The 23,881-nt window shown below is 44.1% G+C and overlaps 1 protein-coding gene across 1 annotated transcript; it reads left to right on the top strand.

Moving 5' to 3' along the window:
* Nucleotides 1–813: 813 nt before the first annotated feature.
* LOC107974673 (neuroblastoma breakpoint family member 6) lies at nt 814–22,298 on the top strand. Its single transcript, XM_016953026.2, has 15 exons — nt 814–985; nt 1,088–1,300; nt 2,711–2,810; nt 3,718–3,932; nt 4,976–5,054; nt 5,925–6,136; nt 7,554–7,605; nt 8,484–8,623; nt 9,616–9,667; nt 10,484–10,653; nt 11,682–11,733; nt 12,465–12,637; nt 15,616–15,852; nt 17,874–18,088; nt 21,017–22,298. The coding sequence occupies exons 2-14, from the start codon at nt 1,123–1,125 to the stop codon at nt 18,077–18,079; spliced, it is 1,866 nt and encodes a 621-aa protein (XP_016808515.2). The 5' UTR covers nt 814–985; nt 1,088–1,122; the 3' UTR covers nt 18,080–18,088; nt 21,017–22,298.
* Nucleotides 22,299–23,881: the final 1,583 nt, after the last annotated feature.

Here is a 23,881-nt window from a genome sequence, read left to right as displayed (position 1 = left end):
GAGAAGCATTCAATGCCCTGTTCTTTTCAATATACGGGAAAACTAAAAACAACAAAACACCATCGGGTTTACAAGACTTCCCAAGATACATGGTCACACATGTTTTCAGGGATATATACAAATGATTCTGATCACTTGATATCTTGAAAAGAGCTATTTTGGGACCAGAATGATATTCGTAAGTGACAAGTATGAAATGAGCGTTCAGTGACATTAAAAAAGCAAACCAACCCACACATAGAGGAAGAGCTTTGGACGTAGGGATGTGAAACTGGTCTTAAGTGTAATGAAAAGCCAAGATGCTGCCCCAGTAAGAGAAAAGAAATCAACATAACAATGGGATGCAGCAAGAATACTGAGACAGGGTAGAAAATATTTTTTAAAAGTGAATTATTCCTTCATTTTCAGTCGATACAGAAAAAACTGCAGAAGACCCAGAGGGATATCATAGCAGACTAAAAGTTTGCTATCTTTCACTTGTGGAAAAGCATTAAGATCATTTTACCTTAAAAAGAAGGTGAGGTGACTTCATGACTACCACTAAGAAAATATAACCTTCTGGAAAACTATCCCTACCTTGATGATTTTATATACACAAGAGATGAACAATGAGGAATATGCTTATATGTATTGAGAAAGAGGTGGGCCTGTAGCATTGTCACAAGGGTGCACAAATACTGAGAGTGACTGCTGAAGAAATGGTCCCCATCAGTGACCCTCAGGTGAGACCAGGGGGCCTAGTGTTTCAGCACAGCCTGGGCAATTGGAATGCAGGGATCCTAAGATTCCATGACACCCCCACCTTCTAATTCTGTTATTGCAACTGCAGACCGTTACCTGGCACACTGGCTGCTACCTCCCTCACTCTTGTCAGAGTCGGAGCTACAGGCAGTGCCTTCAGCTCTGAGCTCAGGCATCCTGGTCCCTGTTTTTGCAGTTAAGGACTCTAAAGTGTTGTGACGTGTTCATCAAGTTTTTCTCAACCGTAAGTTAACAATTCCAGTAATTGTCATCTGTCAGTCCTGATTAAACCTAATTGATTTCACTAGTTTTTGACCCATCATGTGTTTGGGTTTCTTCTCCCCAGTCCCTGGCTCTACCTTTTCTGCCAGAAACGTCAGCATGGTGGTATCTGCCGACCCTTTGTCCAGCGAGAGGGCAGAGATGAACATCCTAGAAATCAACCAGGAATTGCGCTCCCAGCTGGCAGAGAGCAATCAGCAGTTCCAAGACCTCAAAGAGAAATTCCTTATATCTCAAGCTACTGCCTACTCCCTGGCCAACCATCTGAAGAAATACAGTAAGTTCTATAGATTCACAATGATGAATGTGATGAATGATCACCTGTGTTCTGAGAAACTGAACGGTCTTTTCATCGAAATTAATTTCTTCCTTCCCATACTTCTAGGAAAATAGAAGTGGATGTTTTAACCTCATTTTGTTAAACATGGAAAACAGAGGCACAAAGTATTTAGCAACTTTTCCACATTGGCAGTCTGGTGTGAGGTGGAACTAGAGTTAAAATCCTACTTATTGTCTTCTGACACAGGCACAGAACCACCTGTTTTCCTCAGTAAGAGGCTAAATCATGTGTATGAGAATCCTCTCTGTACCATGTAAGATTCTACAGACAAGTAACATCTAGTCTGTTGGTCTAAATGTTTGGGACTAATGAACTTCCATTCAGTTCAAGCTTCTTTGAGGCCCAGTAGGCAAAGCTCCATCCAGGGGACCCTGGGGGAAAAATGGCAACTGTACAGAGTACCCACTCTAAGGAGCTTAAAGAGGAGACTGCTCCTAACAGAAACTGTGATATCTGTGACACCCTTCAAAGCAGGGAGTGTCCCGGTGAGAGGGAAGTGCTGCTTCCTGGGGCACAGGCTCTTATTCCTGAAGAGGAAGAAAGATGGCACATAAGACATTGTGGAGGTAGCAGTGTAGTGTGCAGAGCAGGGACCCTGGGCCAGTCTCCTGGGCTCCATCCAAGTTGCCTATCTTCTCTGTGCCTCAGTTTCCTCATCTGCTCATTGAGTACTATAATAATACCTATCTCTGTAAATTACTGCAATGAATTACATGACCTATTTCTTGTAAATTTCCTAGAACAGTTCTTGGAACAGAGTAAACACTATCTATTAGTTCTTCATTCTACTATTTCTAACTTAATTCAAACTTTATTAGTATTTGGGCATATTTCTATTATAGCCTCACGGTCTTGTGCCTCATATTTTATGCAATCATATCCAGATATGATTTTTTAAATGTTTGACATATTTACACTTGAAATTCCCAGTACAAGGGAAACTTTGGGTCCCATAGTCCTAGGGCCTTCCTGACTGTATAGAAAATCACTACTTCATGGACCAGTCCAGTGTTTTACAGGAGAGGCTGCAAGGCTTGGGAAAGTGGCCCAGGATTCAGAGTCAGACCTCAGGGGCTGTGAATTCTGACTCCACCTTCTTCCAGGTGAATCATCTTGTCAAGTTACTTGATGTGCCCTTGCGTTTCTTTCTCCCTATCCCTGAGTTGGGGAGTATCAGATGCCAGAAAGTTGGGAGGTTGATAAATAAAGATGTGGAAATGCCTGCCTGGAGCCTGGTACTGGAGCTGCTTTCGTCCTTGGGATGGATGGTGCCACCTGCCCTATAGGCAGTGACCCCAGCAGCATGTCCCACCTTCCACTGAGGCAGGCGTGTCTGTCTTTTCTCAGAGTGTGAAGAGTACAAAGACATCATAGACTCTGTGCTGACGGATGAACTGCAGTTCATGGAGAAGCTGGCAGAGAAGCTCAGGCAAGCTGAGGAGCTCAGGTGAGCGGGCCCCGTTGGGGGCAGGCAGATGGTCAGGGGTGTGAATCTCTGAAGTGCAGCAACTCAGCTGGGAGAACTAAGAGCTGAGCTGGGCCAGGACAACGGCAGGCATTTACATGGCAGGCACGTGTCACACAAATATTTATAAAACAGAGAACAGTCATCTTAGTAAGTTATGGGTTGTAGTTGTTTCTTAAGCCTTGTTTTCTCTTCTTAAAACCACTAATTGTTGAGGTAAAATTTGCATAACACAAAATAAACCAAAAAAAGTGAACCACTCAGAAGCATTTAGGATACTCAGAATGGTGTGCGATCACCACCACCTTTACTCTTAGTCAGAATCACCTCTTGACTGACTGTGGCGTTTCATTTGTTCAATCAATATTGCCTTCTTAACCCTGTCATTCTTTTCTTCTTTCATCTTTCCAATTCACCCCATCTGCACCTGGCCACATTTCTGTGCATGGCTTTGTATCTAGTCACTGCAAGATGCGCTATGTGAATTTTCACATAGAGATGCTCATGGCCAAAGTGAGGAACTGAAAGGACATCCTTGTGGAACTGATTTAGGAAGACACTAACTTTTGTTTACAGAAGAAAAAGATGAATGGAACATCTGCGAGGATCTTACAGAAGCACTCTCTCATATATCAGAAGGCTGTGTGTGTGTGTGTGTGTGTATATACGTGTGTGTGTATGTTTGTATGTGTGTGTGTGTGTGTGTGTGTATATATATGTATATATGTATATTCTTCTTTCTCTTGGCCACAGACATTTCCCCAAACATGTTCTGACTTTCTGCTTGGGGGTCTCCTTGAGGACATTCTCACAGAAACCTCTGTTGCAGTATTAGAACTGATCACTCATCTCTTTCCATTATTAAATGTTCTCTACTATCTCACCTTAGGCAGTATAAAGCCCTGGTTCACTCTCAGGCAAAAGAGCTGACCCAGTTACGGGAGAAGTTACGGGAAGGGAGAGATGCCTCCCGCTGGCTGAACAAGCATCTCAAAACCCTCCTCACTCCTGATGACCCTGACAAGTCCCAGGGTCAGGACCTCCGAGAGCAGCTGGCTGAGGGGCACAGGCTGGCAGAGCACCTTGTTCACAAGCTGAGCCCAGGTAAGGTGGCCATGGGCCCTGATGACACACAGCTTCAGGCTTATGAAAGTCCCCAGACCTCCACACCTCCACAATGACAATTTTATGGGTAGTGTTTCTTTCCAGTAAACTTTTGTGGCCATGACATGATCAGAATTTCTTGGGTGGGAGCAGAGATGGGAAACCCATGGGGTGGAGGTTACAGAATGGCAAATGTATCCTCCTTTCTTGATGGAATGTGGTCTTTAGAGCAACAGGCAGCATCCGTCCAGTTTTAAAGAACAGGAAGGAGGCTGTGACAGGAAGCAGCTTTTAGAGTGAAAGGAGCCCTGGACTAAGAATGAATGTTCCCAGGATCTATCTTCAGCAATGTCTTTAGCAACTGTGGGCAACTGATTAATTTATCCTTCCTGGGTTTCTGTCTCTAAATCTGTAAAAGCAAACAAATTGTCTCTTGCATTCAAATGTGGGAACACTTATGACTATGTTTCACAATGAGATAAAGCCCCTTGCTGTGTGGTGTTGGAGAAGGCACTTGATGTGGTGGCATGTGGTGGTAGGAAGTGGTTTAGACTGGAGCACTCCCCATGGAGAGATTGTCCCCGGTTAACACAGTGGAAGCCACTTGGAGGGCCCATGAAGTCCCTAATGTATGGAATACTGTGGGACAAGGTTGTTTGTCCTGTTTGAAGAGAAAGATATAGGTTCTAAATGCGAACTGTGACAGGATACAAAGCCTGTGCGTGGGAATCAGATCTGTGGCAGGACTGGGGAGACAGCTGCTGAAGTTCAGAGAGTGCCTGGGCAAGCCTCCAGTGATATGAAGAGGAAAAGGTCTTTTCAATATTTGGCCACACCTTGATGGTGACCCTCCAGATCAGAAACGCATTGCCTCATGGATCAGGAAAACATGGCAGGGCATTTTTTTAGAGATAAAACATGAGAGCTTTCAGTACAGTGTGGACTTATACATATAGATGTTCATGTCCCTGTGCACATAGGGCTCACTGTGCTTGCAGTGGGTGAAATGGGAAATATTTCAATGGACACATCTGTATTTGCAGAAAATGATGAAGATGAAGATGAGGATGAAGACGACAAAGACGAGGAGGTTGAGAAAGTACAGGAATCACCTGCCCCCAGGTAACAATTGAATAATCAGGAGCGGGTAATGGGTGGTAAAATATGAAAAAGGTCTCAGAAAGAATAAAAGGGAGGTGAAGGTAGTCACAGATTCCAGATGCAGGATAAAGAAAGCTGCAGAGTGCACTGATTACATGTGCTCACCCAACAAGGAAATAGCCCCATTAACGTGCTTGTCCATTGTCTTCTTGGTGCCTGTAAGCATGACCCTAGATGAACTCACCATCCCTAGGGACTTCCTGCACACACAGAGGAGACCTGTTCTCCCCTGTAGTGAAAGCCAGGATGAGATGTAAAGCTGCTTTCTACACTGTTGTCTTTAGGTTCTTTTTAGGAAAGATAAATAGCAGAGAGGCAACAAGCAGAGGAAATAGGAAGCACCTAGCAAAGTTGAACACAAAGTATAGTACCTAGACAAAAAAAATTACATTTCATGTCACAATATTAAAATTTTAAAAAAATCTAGAAGGCACACCATCTCTGAAGTCTACAATGGCTCAAACGCCTGTAAAGCCGTGGCCACAGGATGTTAACTAAAACCCAGCTTAGACACACCATGTGGCAGCTGTTTTTGGTTCTCTGTGTGTGCTGTCAAGACTGTACCATACAGAGACATCTGAGTCTTCGTCCTCCTCAGCTCCTATCTGCCCAGTGCAATGATCACTAGCTGCTGTCTTCCTCTCTGGTTCCCATGGCAGCCACGCTCTGTTGCAGACAGAAAAGGATTGCCTGTTCCCTCTTAAAAGGAACCTCTCCTTTGCATTCTGGGACCACTCTCTTAAGCCTTCTTTCAAAACCACCTAGGACTTCTTGGGGTGCAATGCCTTTTGGATTAATCTTCTGTCATCTCTATCCCACTGGGCTCATCAGGGAGGTGCAGAAGACTGAAGAAAAGGAAGTCCCTCAGGACTCACTGGAGGAATGTGCTGTCACTTGTTCAAATAGTCACAACCCTTCTAACTCCAACCAGCCTCACAGGAGCACCAAAATCACATTTGAGGAACACGAAGTTGACTCTGCTCTGGTTGTAGAGAGTGAACACCCTCATGATGAAGAGGAGGAAGCTCTAAACATTCTCCCAGGTAGCCTCTCTATTCTTTGTCCCTCCTAGCTCTGTCTAGGCTGAGGAAGATCAATTCTGAGGACAGACTGTATACATACATATTGGTTTTAATCACAAAGTATAATGGAGCCGGGGGTGGTGGCTCACACCTATAATCCCAGCACTTTGGGAGGCCCAGGCGGGTGAATCACTTGAGTTCAGGAGTTCAAGACCAGCTTGGGAAATGTGATGAAACCCATCTTTACAAAAAACATGAAAAACTAGCCAGGCATGGTGGTGCGTGCCTGTCATCCCAACTACCCAGGCAGCAGAGGCGGGAGAATCAACTGAGCCCAGGAAGTAGAGGCTGCAGTGAGCCACAATTGCACTCCAGCCTGAGTGACAGAGTGAGGCTGTGTCTCAAAAAAAGAAAAAGAAAGAGAGAGAGAGAGGAGAGAGAGAGAGAGAAAGAGAGGAAAGAAAGAAAAAGAAAGAAAGGAAAGAAAGAAAGAAAGAGAAAGAAAGAAAGAAAGGGAGAGAAGGAAAAGAAAAAGAAAGAAAGAGAGGAACTATGATGGCATATTAAACACAGTTATTTGAGGGTCAGAGAACATTCCTCTCCTCCTAGGCCCATGGCATGGACTTTGTCTTCCTGGCCCCAATATTAGCATACTGGACCACAGGCGGGTGTGACAAAGTCATAGCCACCTGTGTACAGGAGGTATCTGTCAGGCCTCCTGGCTCGGTTCCTATGTGTCTTGTCACATGCAATAATGATTTGTGTCCCTGAACAATGTCCGTGGAGTTTCTATGCCTGTCACAGGCCACTGACAGTCTTGCCTATGCATTTGGAGATGTTTCTCTGGATTCACTGTTCTCAGCCCCAGGCTTGGTCTCCTTTAGGTCAGCTTGTCCCAGCTAAGCAGTCACCTTGAAAGCAGGACATAAACACTTCTACCTTTATCTTGCTTATAAGATTCCCTAAACGAGGCTGGGCCCTGAGTTCTTCACCCCATGAGTGGTCAATGTTTCTGTGTAGCACCGCAGACTCTTTTTTATGCAAGGATTGTTAGAATGTATCCATCAGTTCAGTCTCCTATACAAATTTCTCTAACCATTCGTTGACCATGATATATGATGAGATAAATCAGTATTGCAACAACACTTCTGGAGAGTGGTTAGGGCAATTTTTGAAAATCTTGGGGAAAAAGTTTTGTTTAATTGTTTGCACAGACTTAGGTCAGAGGATAGGTGATTATGATCTACCAGATGAGGGAGATTTTGTCCTGTGGGTCTGGAAAGCAGGCACATCTACTTCTGAAAATAAGTCAGAATGATCCTGTCAAAATGTCACATTCTTACACTGAGGATATTTATGTTCTTGTGCTATGACTGGAAACTTATTTGCTCTTGTGTGATTTCCTTACTGTGACCTGCTCTTCTGAATTTGTTTACAGAAAATCAAAATGATCATGAGGAAGAGGAGGGGAAAGTTCCAGTGCCCCCCAGGTAACTGTGGATTTGTGGGCTGTTAGTTCAATAGTGACATCTGGACACCACGGATCAAGGGAAAATAGGAAGTGACGAATAGAACTGTCTCATCCATTCATCCAAAGGCAAATTACCCCTTTAACAATGTTGTCTTCTTTTTTGTGGTACTTGAATAGGTTTCAATTTCTTAATCCCTCTCAAGCATAGGAACCGACAATCACTTGAATCAGGTGAACTGACCAACCTCACGGATTTCCTGATCTCACCTGTGGTCTCCCATGTGGCTAATCCAGGGTGAGATGCATATATGCTTTCTGTATGTTTTGTGACAGCATGTTGGCAAGTATTTGAATGCAATCGAGAAAATTAAAAATAAAAATTTCATATTATGTCAAAATATTGAAAAAAAAAGGGAGACCTTAAAAACACAGGATCTGTGTGTTGGGAATGCCTCAAGAGCTGTGTTCACTTGGATGCTGCATGTAATGTCAACCCAATTTGTGTAAAGGAAGTGAAGTCCCAGGTTAGTTCTCAGTGCTGCAAGTCATGATGCTTGATGCTAGTTTACAGGGAGAGTCTGGGTCCTCCTGCAGCCGCTCGTTTGTGGCAAGTGCACTGAGCACCTGCTGCTCATGTTTGCTCTGTCTCCAGGACAGTCATACTCCACCCCACATTTAGAAGGATAGATTTTTCTCTCTTGGAGGAGACCCCCCTTTGCTTTCTGTGACCACTCCCTTTGTGTCCTATCAAATCACCTGAGATACTATGGTGTTGAATCTGTCTTGGTCTAACCTTCTGTCGTTCTATCCTACCTGGCTCATCAGAAAGCTGCAGGATTCTGAAGAGAAGGGAGTCCTGCAGGACTTGCCAGAGAAATGTGTTTTGTCTCATTCTAGACACCATGACAAGTCCAACTCTTACCTGCATCGTGAAGTCTCTTCCTTGGCATTGGATGAACAGAAAGTTTGCTCCGCTCAGGATGTTGCCAGGGATTACTCCAATTCCAAATGGGATGAAACCCCACTTGGCTTCCTCAGTAGGCTCCCTATTCTTTGCTCCCTATTCTCCCCACAATTTGTCCATAATGGCGGATGTCATACCTTCAGGAAGACTCTATGCTTATATACTGGTTAGAACCAGGCTCTAGGATTGAGTTTGAAGGAAGGCATCCTATAAGTCAGAGTTTTCCTCCATTCTAGTCCAAAACCACACATTGTCTTTCATCATTGCCCCATTGGCAAATCACTGTACCCAAGGTTGACCTGACAAATTCATACCCACCTCTGCAGCCTGGGTGCAGGATGTATCCACCAGTCCTCCTGATTTAGATTTAATCTGTCATCTCACATGAAATCTAATTTTCCCTCCCAAACAACCTGAGTTTCTCTGCCTGTCCAAGGCCACTGGCAGCCTTATCTATATTCTTGGAGCTGTCATTTCCCTCGTTAACTTCTCTCAGGCTAGACTCCCTCCCCTTTTAGTAGGCTTGTCTTAGCTAAGAAGTCTCTGAGTACCAGAACATGAACACCACTATTAAATTTTGTATGTTTCTCTGAAAGGAGGCTGGGCCCTGGAACTCCCTGCCATATGAAAGGCCAATGTTTCCATGTAGCATTAGAGATTCTTTTGATTTAATCTGTCCCTCTAAATGCAAATTCTACAAAAACACTGACAACAGCTTATCAGAAGGAAACATGCTGAATACTGCAGTAACCTGCTAGGAAGCATTAAAGTAGATCCCCAGGATCTGTTAGTAAACAGGATATGGTTAACAGTTTGCTGTGACTCAAGACAGAAGGGACTGTGATGATGACCTGTCAGATCAGGGAGATTTGCTCCATGACTCAGGAAAGCAAACCTAGTGACTTCTCACAAGGCTCACCCTGAGACCTCCTGGAAAGTTTCTCTCACAATAGCCTGTTATCGCACTGCGTATATCTATGCCCCTATGTAGATTTGGACACAAGGTTGTGCATGTGTGAATGTGATCAAGCTCATCTGGCTGGTCTTCTCTTTATTTATTTACAGAAAAGCAAAATGATCTTGAAGAGGTGAAAGGACAAGAAACAGTTGCTCCCAGGTAACTGAGAAAAATCAGGGGCTGTCTATTCAGGGGTGATATCTGTGAAACTCATCTCCACAGAAAACCAGAAAGTCCTGAATATACCTAATTCATCCTTTCAGCCAACCGGAAATGATCCTTTTTAACCATGTTTTACATTTTCATTGTGAAACTTTTAATGTTTGCCATTTCTTATTAACTTCTCAAGTTCAGTACATAAAACCACTTGACCTTGTGAACAACTAATCAGTCACACAGATTTCCTTAAAGTAAGTATCTTCTTCTTATGGTGTCAACCAGCCTGAGATGCATATCTGCTTTCTGCTGGTTTTGCATTAGCACAGTGGTGAGCATTTCAAGGCAAGGAAATTAGGTAGAAAAAATTATTGTTATACCATGCACAATATTAAGAGGATTTGATGACATGCGATTTTGGGGATATGATTATGCCTCAAAACCTATGTTTACTTGGCCACTACACATAAAATTTAACATCATTTAAAAGAAAGGAATGAAACCACTGCTATGGGACATGATATTCAGTAAGTCACGACTCTACCATACAGAGAGACTCAGTCTCCTTCCTCAGAAAATCATAATCTGGCTGCTTTGCTGAGCACCTGATGCTTCTCTCTCTCTCATCTCTCTTTCCCTCTCTCTGTATTGCAACCTACCCATGGCAACCACACTGTGCCCACCAAGAAGAGGAGAATATTTAACTCTTTAATGGGTTGACCTATTTGTTTTCTGCGATCACTCCCTCATGCCTCACGTGAAATCCAGCTAGGGCTCTGAAACTCCTTGGATTAATCTTTAGTCCTTCTTACCCTACAGGCTCAGCAGGGGACCACTGAGAGTGGACAAGCATGAAATCCCCCAGGAGTCACTGGATGGATGTTGCTTGACTCCTTCCATCCTTCCTGACCTGACTCCCTCCTACCACCCTTATTGGAGCACTTTGTACTCTTTTGAAGACAAGCAAGTCAGCTTGGCTCTTGTAGACAGTGAGTACTCCATTGTGAACATGATAAATCTCCAATTGGTGTCCCAGGTAGACTCCATAATCCTTGCACTTCACATCCCTGGCTGGACTGAGATGTGTCATTGGTGTGGGCATGACTCACAGACACAGGATGATTTGCATCAGCATCAAAAATCAAGTTGGAAGCACAGACAGGGGTGGGTCAGTGAGCTTTGCTCTCTTCCTCATCTCAGACCATGACTGTGTCACCCTGCACCCACTGTCACGACATTGACAAATTCACACCAACCTATGCAGCACGTGCCCAACAGGTGTCTGTCAGGCCTCTTAATCTGAATAAGATTTGTCTTGCCAGCTATTGTGTTCCTTACAAGTTCCTTTCCCCAACCATGTCCTATGAGATTCTATGCCTGCCCAACGCCTGTGGCATTTTTGTCTACTTTTCATTAAAGATATTACCCAGGTTTCAAAGAACCCAGCCTCATTCTCTATGTCTTTGATGTTACCCTGTTTTAGCTGAGCAGTCCATTACCTTTCGTTATGTTTCTAGAAACAAGATTGGGCCTTGTCACTCCTAGATGTCACGAATAGCCAATGTCTCTTTGTATCACCAAAGATTCATTTTCATTCAAGGGTCTGTAGATTCCCTCCTACATTCTAGTTTCAGTGTCTAAAATCCTTGTAACCACGAGCAACGTGAGTATTTGATGATTGAAAGCTGAATATTGCAGTTTTCCTTCCAGAAAGCAGCTGGGGTATTTGCCTTCAACTGGTGTGAAAAATTTGCATAACTGTTTGCACAAAATCAGGACAGATGATGTTGGGATAATGATCTACCAGAACAGGGAGATTGCATTCCTAGGCTCAGGGAAGAAAAGCAAGGCATCTCTCTCATGACAGGACCTCAGGCCTCCTGGAATATTTCTCTCACAGTGTCCTGTTCTCCCACTGAGGAAACTGACATTTCTATGTTAGGATTGCACAGTGGATTGTTTATGTGTGTAGGAGAACCTGCTTAATCTGTCTGTCCCTTTGTGAATTTATTTACAGAAATTAAAAAGGATCAAGAGGAGGTAGAAGACCAAAGCCCAGCATGCCCCAGGTAACTCTGAGGAATCATGGACAGTTAATTCAGTGTTGATATCTGGAGTCTCAGATGCAGGGAAAATCAGAGTGTGCTGAATATACCTGTTCCATCTGTTCAGCCAACCATGAAATGCCATATTCATAAGGTTGACTCTTTTCATTGTACACCTGTATTTCTAGTTCCTCCTTATTAATTCCTTTCAATTCGTCTAATCTGCATTCAGTTGACTCTGTTGAACTGATCACTCACAGACATTTTCTGCAGTCCCCTTTTCTGTCCTTTTTGCTTAAAGTGAAGTTGAGTTGCACATCTGATGTCTGCCTCTTTGGCATTACCATGTTTGCAAGTATTCGATAGCAGGGAAGTGAATGAAAATAAATCATGCCATGCTACAATGTTGAGAACAAGAGCTGTTGAGGATACAGGAACTCTGTGAAGACTCAAGAACCTGTATTCATTTGGCCACTGATGCTAATTTCAACAAAATGTATGCAAAAGTGCCGAATGCACTGTGTCCTGGCAGTTCCCCACAGGGATCACTCCATCTGCTTCCTCCCCAGCTCATTGCTTGCCCAGTGCACTGAGAGCCTGTCATGCTCTGTCTCCTACTCGAGACAGGGAAGGATGGTTGTATCTCTCTCAGGGGAATGTACTTTGCTTCCTCTGGGCCTTCCTAAGGGCCTCCCTATAGAACCAGCTGGGTGTTGGTTCTCTCTGGTGTTTATCTTCTGTCTTCTTTACCCCAGGCTCAGCCAGGAGCTGCCAGAGGTGAAGGAGCAGGAAGTCCCAGAGGACTCCGTGAATGAAGTTTACTTGACTCCCTCAGTTCACCATGACGTGTCTGACTGCCACCAGCCTTATAGCAGTACCTTGTCCACATTGGAGGATCAGCTTGCCTGCTCTGCTCTGGATGTAGCCTGTGAGTACTTCACCCTGGAGGTCACAAAGCTCCACTGTCCTCCCAGGCAGCCTCTGTATGTTTTGTTTCCTGCAACTTGTGCAGCTGAGACAGACCATCTCTGCAGCAGGCTCTATACACTGAGCTTGTTTTGAATCTGGCTCTTGGATCCAGTTTTAAGCACAGACATCCACTGGGTAGAACTTCCTCTTCTCCTGTTCCAAGTGCCTCCTCTGTCACCTGGCTCCTTCTCACAGGAGCAGGCTTTGGCTATCAAAACAGGCCAGAGAAGGGAGTGGTGAGGGCTTATGGCAAATTCTTGGCCACAGTAGCTCAGCTGGAGAAATTTATGTAACAGACCTCCTTCTTTAAGATAGGGCATCTCTCTTTTCTGAAATTATCTTGCTAATTCCATGTCTTTATTTTTTCTCTGGCCATCCACATATGTTGGGAGTTTTGAGCAATTATTTGGAGGCCTGTTTCATGATTCCTGTGTCCCAAGCTAGATTCTCTTCTTCAGGGATCCCCAGCCCTGGGGCCATGGGCCATTATGGGTCCATGACCTGTTAGGAACTGGGCCGCAGAGCAGGAGGTGAGCGGTGGGAGAGCATTTCAGTCTGGATTCCACCTCCTGTCAGATCAGCAGTGGCATTAGATTCTCACAGGAGCTCGAACTCTATTGTGAATTGTCCATGCCAGCAATCTAGATTGTGTTTTCCTTACGAGAATCTAATGCCTGATGATCTGTCACTGTCTCCCAGTAACTGTCACCCCCAGGTGAGACCATCTAGTTGCAGGAAAACAATCTTAGGGCTCCCACTGATTCTACATTATGGTGAGTTGTATAATTATTTCATTATATATTCCAATATAATATTTATAGAAATGAAGTGCACAGTAAATGTAATGTGCTTGAATCATCCCAAAACCATCCCCCCCAACCTGGTGTCTGAAAAATGGTCTTCCATGAAACCAGTCCCTGGTGCCAAAAAGGTTTGGGACTGTGGCTGTACTTCCTCTGGGGTGTCTTCCCTCCACTGACGCAGTCCAGCGACCCTTCCTTTATGTGTGGCCAGGCTTGCATCCTCTGCAGAGCTCCAGTGGTTTTCTCCATGTGTGGGTTTGTAGTGTCAATCAAGTTTTGGTCTCAGTGCTCTATTCTCATGAAAACCATCGACAACTAGTGTCCCTCATGAGGCTCTGGCCTAACCGATGAGCAAAGCAGAGTGGTTCCTGTCCCCATGATGTCCAGAAAACCCTTCTTCTGAGCAATCGCCCCTTGAGATAGAAGCTTCACAGGATGTGTAAAAAGAAAATCCAGTTTTCATTTCTTCTTGCTCATTCTCTTTTTTTTTCACTTCAATTCTGGGAATTTCATGTGGATTGTTGGGGGTTTTACCCATTACATTATCTTCTAGTAAGAGCAAGTAACTCTGTGAGGTCCCCCAGTATATTGGATTATGTTGTAATGAGATTAGCAAAAATGCCAGGTGTGTTGACTCATGCCTGTAATTCCAGCACTTTGGGAGGCTAAGGAGGTGGATCGCATGAGCTCAGGAGTTTGAGACCAGTGTGGGTAACATGGTGAAACCATATCTGTAAAAAAAAATTAGCAGAGTATGGGGGTACACACCTGTAGTCCCAGCTTTTTGGGAGGCTGAGGTGGAAGGATCACCTGAGCCTGGTTAGTTAAGGCTGCAGTGAGCCACGATTGCACCACTGCACTCCAGCCTGAGCAACAAAGTGAGACCCTGTGTCACACACACATAAAGAAAGAAACTAGCAACAAAAATGTTGGCCTCTATTCTATTTTGGTCAGTAAGTGCCTTTCATACTGGGACCAGCCCCTTTCCCATTTTGCATTTCTCCCTGAGTTTCAAAAAAGCAAATGCCTTTCTAGCATCACAGTGATTCATGAAACAATTAAAATACACACTGACCTTGCACCTGCTGTAGGCCCTGCCCCTTTGCAAGCAAGCTCTGTCCTGCTATAAACCATTCAGGGATCAAGGGACACTCCCAAGTGGGCAGTGGCATCTCCATGTTGGAGCTGAGAACAATGAGGCATTTTTAAGAAAACTTAGAAAACCTTGGAGAGAATGAAGATGTGGAGAGGGGAGGAGAGAGAGGAGCCCCACAGCAACGTGGATCCGGTCTGCAGGCCCCGTCCCCATCCTGAGCCCGACCTGGACTGGCGTGAGGTCATTGGAAGTCTTTTCTTAGTCCACTCAGAATGTGTATTCCTCTCCCTGTGGAAATGGAAATAATTTGTTTAAGGGGTGCCACCCGAACCCCACTGGAGGAGTGGGTAACGTGAGGATCATGTCCTGTGTTGCCTTCCTAAGGAACCGCACGTGCTGATCTGTAGCACTTGTGGCCCCTGAATTTGCAGGAAGGGACTGGTCCCTCTCCTACATTGCCTATGTCTGCTGACACCCACTATATGGCAAGAGGATGGATATGTGTGGGTAGGGGGTCAAACCATTATAGTCAATGGGAAATTCAAAATGTCCCCGAACCCAGAAAAGTTTGCCTCACTTAGTGTTTGGTCTGTAGCATCCCAGCCCCCTTTTTCGTGGTTCTTTCTCAAAGCCTCGCAGCTCTAACTCTTGACCCGTTCTTACACCCCTGTGTGTGGAGAAAAATAACCACTCCTCTCCTGTGCTCCGAGGCCTCTCTAGAACTTTCCCTCTGGGCACAGGAAAGAGATGAATAATAACAGAATAATCGGGATGGTCTTGTTAGACAATCCAAAGCCCTCTGGGCTGAAGCAGAGGTTTTTCACCTCAGGGACACCCCAGCCTGGGCCCCTACCATGTCAGCGTCCCCAGGCACAGGCAGGAGAGGTGACGTTGCCTGCATTTACATGATGTCTGTCTGTGTGGTGTGGGTCACTGGGTGGCTTTACTGAGAGCAGGGACATCAGGGATGGGTGTTCTGGGATTACTTAACAAAGGGAAAACTGAGATTGTTCCTACTGAAGCCCCTTCTCCTTTCAGCCCCCACCGAGGCGGCCTGTCCCCAAGGGACTTGGAGTGGAGACTTGAGCCACCACCGGTCAGAGGTTCAAATTTCACAGGCACAGCTGGAACCAAGCACCCTGGTGCCCAATTGTCTGCGACTACAGCTGGATCAAGGGTTCCACTGTGGGAACGGCTTGCCCCAGCAGGGCCTTTCCTCCATGACCTGCAGCTTCTCAGCCAATGCTGATTCTGGGAACCAATGGCCCTTCCAAGGTAGGGAAGGAAACGGCGTCATGAAGCTCTAATCCAGGTGTTGGTGGTCACGACGGTGCTGTGGGTGGAGGAGAGAATGGGGCGTCCCATGCTTCCTCAGGGTCAAGTTGAAATCCATGGTGCTCCAACCCAGTGAGGTGAGCAAAGGCCTGGAGCTTAGGACCAAATCTGCTCTCAGGACCTGGGTTTGCCACTTTCTGCTTGTTGACTTTGACCAAGGTTTTTGTCTTTTTGCTATTTATATCTCTGTTCCCTCATCTAAGATACCTGAAGAATAATATCTACCTGCAATCATAATTTCCAAAGGGTCTGATTCCATAAGAATTGCCCAATAAACCTACGAGTAGGTGTTATCTAATCCTTTTATCTTTCTGCTAAATTTACACTTAGCAAGTGACTTCACGGACGATGTCTCCTCTGAGGTAGAGCAGTTATGAAGATCTCTGCTTTCTAGGGCCCCTCTTCCTTTCCTTTCTCACACAGACTCCTCTGCCAGTTTTCTTCCTCTCCTTCCCCATCCCTCATGAAGCCAATTTTCCCCTGTCAGGCACTTTCAATAACAACCTATGAGGCACATTGAGTAACAGTGTAAATCCTGGGCCCACACTCAGTCTCCTGACATGTCCAGCTTCTTCTGCTGTTTTTACTGCTTTTTTTGAAATAAAAGGGCAACTTTCACATGGAAAGTGTTCACATCAGTCTCTTTTATGAAATTCCATTTAGTTCACATTCTCCACTCATGTCCGTGGCCATGTCCTCCGTTTCCGTCTCACAGGCATCCATTTCTGCTCAGATTACCTTAAAATCCTGGGTCGTGTTCATTCTCACTCTCCATCCCACTCAATATCTCCTCCTGGAGCCCCTGGGGCTGCCTGGTGCTCATCTGTCAGGCGATGCCCTCAGCTGAGGAATGAGGGAACCCCTGTCCTCAGGGGGAGGGAGGGTTGCGTGAGATAATGAGCACCATCTGGGCCAGTGGAGAGGACACATGGAAGGTGCTCAGGGAGTGTCGGGGGATGCGCAGTCCCTGACACGTGCCATGATAACTTATTTAGACTGATTTCTTAGCACTGAACTCTCTTTTGCTTCTCTGTGGATTCTCACACCCCCAGCCAAGACTCACCCCACTGGCTCAGACACACTCCCTCTTGCTCACTTTCCCTGGAGTCCAGAGCCTGAACCAGGCTCCAGGTAAGAGGACAGAGTGAACGCCTTTTGTTTCATTAACACTTTCCTTCACCTGGTGATTTCTCCCTGCTGTCTACCAGGTCATTTGTTTCTCCCATACTTATTCTTTCTCATTCTTCTCATGTCTCCAATTATTTTTCCAATTTCGATGGACCAGAATAGTGACTCTACTGTTACATTCAATCCCTCCCAAATCCCTATATTTTTTTTCTTTAATGTGTACAGATATATGCATTTGTATAATTTGTCCTATTATGTGTGACTATGTATATCTGGTGTGTATGTTATATAGGGTGTATATATATATGCAGTAGATCATATAATGATGCAACTTTTGTAAATTCTCTAGGTTTAGTCTTCCTGGTTCTTTTCTCTCATCAGTTGCTGTCACCTATGTCTGGTCTCACCTCTGTGCCACATGGGCTGCCACCCTGCCAGGCCCTTCCATTCCCATCTCCTGTTTGAACCCAGTTCTGATTTAACTTTGATTTTTGTAATCTCTTCTCTCCCCAAAGCATAGCCTACATACAGTGTTATTTCCTTACCTTTGCCTTATCTACCTGGAAGCTATTTGTGTTTCTGAATCCTACGTTTCTTGAATATTTTTGTGAATTGGCAGTGCCTTTGGCTCCTGGCAATCTTGTCGTTACTGAGTAATGTAGGAAAGATCAACAAAAAAGAAAGTATTAAAGTGACTCTATCGGCTTCCCCTCACCCTTTGGACTTTCTTTTCCAAGGCCAGTTTCCTGATTTGATGTCCTCTGGGTGGAAGAGAAAGTTACGGTAAGATCATGGATGGCAGCGGATCCCATTGGCTGTGGTTTTCTTTTCAGAGCTGGTTTTAGAGCCCTCTCTGGGGATGAAGAACCCTCCCCAGCTGGAAGATGATGCACTTGAAGGCTCAGCAAGCAACACACAAGGGCGTCAAGTCACTGGCCGGATTCATGCCTCCCTTGTCCTGATACTGAAGATCATCAAAAGAAGACTCCCATTCAGCAAGTGGAGACTGGCATTCAGATTCGCTGGCCCGCATGCTTAGAGTGCAGAGGTAATCACATCTATGGCTGATAGCTGCACTCACTTATTTCTCTGTCTATGGTGACAGCTCATTCTCTCACTGCTTTTTCTCTCCCATTTGTTCTCTCCAACAGCTGCTCTAACCTCTGTCTGGTCTTAGCTCTGTGTCCCATGGGCTCCCACCCTGACTGGCCCTTTCTGTACCCATCTCCTCTTTACTCTCTGAACTCTGCTCTATTCCCTTTTCTACTGTCTTGAGAGTCCTTCTCATGGCCACAGGAGAGCCAGGCCTCCTTGTTCCCATCCAAGTGCATAGTTTAAGCTGCTGAACACAGGGTTGTTTGCCCGGAATCACACACTCCTTTGGGAAATTTACCTTTCCTTGCTGCATCCCCAACTCCATTGCCTCTTTTTGCAGAAATCATTGCTTTAATACATCATTTACACGAAGATTTTCCTCTTGAGTCTTCTTTTGAGCAACACAACTAATTCAACTCTTAATCATCACTTGTTCCTCTGAATGAGAAGTGTTAAAACTAAGCACTAAGAGCCCCCCTAGGAAACTAAACTAGAACCAGGGTCACAGGTGGGAGTTCCCTACTGGCCTGGAGTCAGGTTTGTCTTTAGCCCCAGATGTGCAGCCTAGTGCCAACATGGATGGAGTTGCCAGGGTCTCAGTGTTCTCACCTCATGGACTCACTTGAGCTGATGTTAACTGGGGAACATTTATGACATTCTAAAGGGACATCACTCCAAAAGTACATGCAGAGGGCAGGACTTGAAAACTGCATACCTCATGAGGTACATCATTCTAACCTCTCTCCTTTTTATTCTCATTTCCACTTTTCAAGTCCAGTTAAGGGTCTGAAATGCAAGTCAGATGAATCTTGAGGCCATTGTATATGAGAGAGCATTTTATGAATTAACTTTGAGAAAAGTGACTCCAGGACCAGCTTTATGCATACACTGGATGACAAGAATCTGTCTACAGGACAGTCTTTGCTTTGGTGCAGCCCAATTGATAAGACAGAGATTTAACTGAAATTGTCAGAGAGAAGGCTAAAATCCATGGAACCACTGGGAACAAAGCCAGTCATGAGATAAATGGGGAAAGGAAAGAAAATGATGGGAAATTGGGCTGGTCCATTTAGTATCTCTAAATCCTGCTGCCATGTAATAAGCACCTGGTGAGATTTCAATTAAGATGAATGCCTTCAACTTACACTTAGAGATTCTCACTTACATGGCCTGGGGTGTGGTCTGAGCATCTGTAGTTTCAAAATGCTCCCATGTGATTCTAATATGTGGCTAAAGATGAGAAGGACCCCTGGTCTACTATGACCTCAGGTTACCAACATGGAAGTGCCACATATGTGTGGCTACTCCACAGAAAAGGCTGAGCCTCTATCAGACTTTGATGGGATCTGTAGTCCCCTCTCAATAGTACTCTTCGTATAGCATAGAAAAAAATCAAGAAGAAAAACAAGAAAATTAATAGATGAGACTTTTAGCCTCTGCTTGAAGCACACTTGCTGAATTTTGAATACAAGATAAGTAAGAAATAGTCATGATATTAACACCTAATGTATGGAAATAATACCTGCCATATTACATATAGTGGAATTTAGTATTTTCTTTTGCATTTTAAAATAAAACTTCCAGTTTACATTTCCCCACACCCATTTTATAGCCCACCAATGGTCTCACCACTGCAATGTGAAAATTTTACTTTTGGTCAGTTATTGTCCTTCTGCAAAATCCCTAAAGAGAACTCATTGGTCCCCCTGTCCTGAAGAGCATACAATAACAAATTAAGACTGAAATGCTGCAAGAGATTGTATATGAATACTTCTTCATGCCTCTCTTCACACTGGCATAAAATATTAAAAAGAAACCTTTCTCATAATGTACTTGGGGAAAACAATAAGTGGGACGGGAGACTGTAGTAAAACACAAACTAATCCTTTTCACTTTGTACTTCAGAGTTTTCTTGGTCTAGATATTGAGAATATTTCTAGAAATGCCTTAAGGTGGAACCGGATGTGGAATCAACTTCAGGGCATTAGGGAAAATAAGTTGGGCCATGGTTACAGTCCCTGTTCTCACTTTGCTAACTCCATTTTGAGTCTCTTTTTTTAAACTCCCTTTCTTTCCTGATGACCTTTGGACAAAAACTTATAATTATATATATATTTTTATTTTTTTAACCAACCAAAGAAACAGCAGCAACATCATATTTATCTGTAAAACCTTATTCCTGTCCTAGCCAAGGTGACCCAACCACCACTCATGACTGTTGAGACCTCCAGATTGGAGCCTTTCCTCTCGCTTTCTCCAATCTTTATTGAAAGGCCTTAGTGGGTGGATTCTAATTCCTGGGTTGTCAATAGCAAGTCATGTGGTCTTAGTTCAATCTTACCCCTGTGGCGTCACTACTCCTCTGTTGTAAAATGTGGACCTGGACGTGGATGTTGTCTGAGGTTTCTGCTGCTTCTCATATCCAGGGTTCTTCCCATGGCCCTCCCACTCCTCCCTAGAAGACTAGGACATGGAGTTGTAAGGGGGTGGGTTTCTCTGCAGAGGCTCCTGTCCTTCTGCTCCCCTCTGTTTCTTGGCATGCATGATTGAAGCTGAGTACATGCTCACTGGGAGGAAAAGCCATCACTCTGCTCCAGACAGAGGGGATCAGGAGGAAAGGGGACGATGTTGCCCACTGCTGGTTGGGCATAGGTGGGGTCTTTATATCCTGCACCCCAGGCTGACTGGAAGTTCAGGAGTGTTTTCTTCTCACTTGTGGATGGTGCTTCCCCCTTCCGACAGCCCAGGACTCACCCTTCAGCTCAATCTCCCAGCAGGAGATCCCAGTGAGATATCACTGCTTAGCAATCCCTCCAGACTCAGCCATCAGGTGGACCTGACAAAAATGCTCATTTGATTTTTTTCTCTCTCTCCCCTACAGATACCAAATACTGCTGGAAGGATGCAAAGGATGATAGGATGAAAGAATGTCACAAAAAGCAGCTTTTCCACTTGATAAAAACAACTAAAACAGCAAAGCAAGTTCAAGTCCAAACACAATACTGCAGGGGTCCTTCACTGAGGATTGAATTTCAGACACAGAATACTCTTGATGACTTCAAGCCACTATGCTCCTTTGATTTGAGAAGCCACATTCCATCCCCCTCCAATTGTGATCAATACCTAGGGAGACCAATGCCCAGATGGACAAATAGCATTGACAGGCGTTAGCCCTGTTTCTCAATTCCCATCGTGTAGAGAACAGGAGTCCGCAGCTGCTGGCAGGAGACAGCATGTCAGCTGGGACTCTGCCAGGGCAGAGTATGAGCAATGCCATGTTCTTGCTGAAAACGCTTAGCCTGAGTTTCATAGGAGGTAACCCTCAGATAACTGCAGAATGTATAACATTGAACAGGACAACTGACCTGTCTCCTTCAAACAGTCCATGTCACCACCAAGAACACAACAAAAAGGAGAAGAGACATTTTGAGTTCAAAAAGAGTAAAAAGCCTATGCAGTTTATGCTTTTTTAGTCATTTTGAACCCAAAACATCTCCTCATCTTTTTATTGTTGTCATTGATGGTGGTGACATGGACTTGTTTGTAGAGGACAGGTCAGCTGTCTGGCTCAATGGTCTACATTCTGAAGTTATCTGAAAATGTCGTCATGATTAAATCCAGCCTAAACATTTTGCCAGGAACTCTGCAGAGTCCATGCTGTAGCTTCCTACCTCAGTCCATCTGCAGGCAGAGAAGGCCCAGTGTGTCCATCCCCAATGCGGTGATACTAGGATGGTCACTTGGTTAAGGAGGGGTCTAGGAGCTCTGTCCCTTGTAAAGACATCTTATTTGTAAGTAATTTGGAAAGTGGTGTGAAATAGTATAAATATCCTGTATTCTAATGATCTTCTTCAGAACATTTTATCACCAATTAATCACCCCGCCTGTGTCAGTTATTATATTTATGTTTGCTCAATGAAAATTTTCTATCTCAAAATCTTACCTTATACTTGCTTTTGCTGGCATTCTTCGTAAAAAAGATTATTCCCTGCCCAAATTTTAACTTTCATCCAAAATTAATTTTAATTTCTTTTTGCTGGCATTCTGTTGTGAAAAAGAATATTCTCTGCCCCAATTATAACTTTCATCCAAAATTAATTTTAGTCCATCAGTTAAAATTTTAAGTTTTAAATCTGTTTAATTAAAACATTTCTTGCCTCTCACTCTGGACTATTGGATTTTTTACATATAATGTTTTAAGCTTTTATTATTATGATTGATTTTGGTGGATAAGAATTTAGATTAATAAAAACATTCTTATTTCCTTGTTTATATTCAAAACTCTTCCATGTTCTAGTCTATGTTTACCGTATGTGGTAGATTGTATTTCCTGTATTTCTTTGTTGATGTTATTTGTTTTCTTTTTGTGTTTGTGTAAGTGTGTGTGCTTTTTGTTTGTTATTTAGGAAGAGTTGTATAGCTCCCATTTAACATTGCACTGAAAAGGTTTTAACGTCACTAATCCCCTTTTAACTTGACACATTTCTACTGTTTGGTTTATACATTTTAAATTATTTCTTTGAATGTCAAATTTTTACCACTATGACAATCAAAGACATCATTTTCCTCTTCTCTAACCTCATTACCTACCATTTCTTATTTTTTATTTTAACCCAAACATAAAGTGACAGCCTATGTGACACCTTGGTTTTTGGTTGAGATCTACATTTAAATATGTTGATGCACATGAGCTGTTCAAAAGTGTGTCCTAAGCATCACTTGTTGAGTGGAATTTATCCTTAACAGAGTCCTCATGAGGGAATCAGATCTCGCTGAGTTTTACATACTTAATCATAAACTTTTCCCAATGTCTTGATACATGGATTGCATCACTGGATATAAGGTACTTGCCAAAAATGACTTTTGCTTGGGATTTTAGGAAATATTGTCTGGCTTTGGGGGACAGGCCTGTGTGCTCGCAGTCTGGGATTCTATTTTGTTCAACCAGGACCTTTAATTTCTGCCAGTTACTTCATTCATTCTCTTCACCACAAGTCTCCAGAGGATGCTCCCTTTGTCCAGGCCTCCCCATCTCCCAGCGATTCTGCCCTTTGAAGATTGGCCCCTCTGGTCCTCTGCACTGTGAAGCCCCTGCCTTTCAATTCCCCAGTAGCAGGGTTCTGACCCACCAGGTCTCAGGCCAGATCTGTGTTTCTCCACACTCTCTTTCTGAGAAAGGTTTTACCTGTGTTTTGTCATTAACAGGCCCTCGCTGCTGTGCTGGCCTCTATTTGCATGGTGTTTCCTGCTCCCTGTGCTGTTATGTGGCTCCCAGACCTGGCTAAATAAAATCACTTGGGGTCCCCAGTGTTCCCTAGCCCTGGTTGGGGGCAGGATTATGGGTGGTATTTTCGACTCTGTGTTAATCCCTAGGGCTTTGAAGTGTATGTGGAGAAATTCAGCTATGATTCGATCCTACTTCTTCAAATGCAGAAACTCAGCAGTATAAAAAAGGAGACAGAATCCTATACTAGAAAATCCCCATAATCACTGGCCAGCTTCAACAATTATCATCGAATGGCTGAGCTTTACAAAATCCAATCCTTCCTACCTACCTATGAAGTGTGTGTGTGTGTCTATATGTATATATTAATATATATGTATGTATATGTATATGGCATATGTGTGTGTGTGTGTGTGTGTGTGTGTGTGTGTGTGTGTGTGTGTATACACACAGTTTAGACATGAGATTCTGGAGGCTGAAATTCCCAAGATGGAAAGGGGGATACCCAGGAAAGTATTTCCT

This window comes from Pan troglodytes, chromosome 4 (genome assembly GCF_028858775.2).
Source record: "Pan troglodytes isolate AG18354 chromosome 4, NHGRI_mPanTro3-v2.0_pri, whole genome shotgun sequence".
Classification (NCBI taxonomy): Eukaryota; Metazoa; Chordata; class Mammalia; order Primates; family Hominidae; genus Pan; species Pan troglodytes.
The sequence above is the reverse complement of the archived record's forward strand: the minus strand, read 5'-3'. Positions and strand labels throughout refer to the sequence as shown.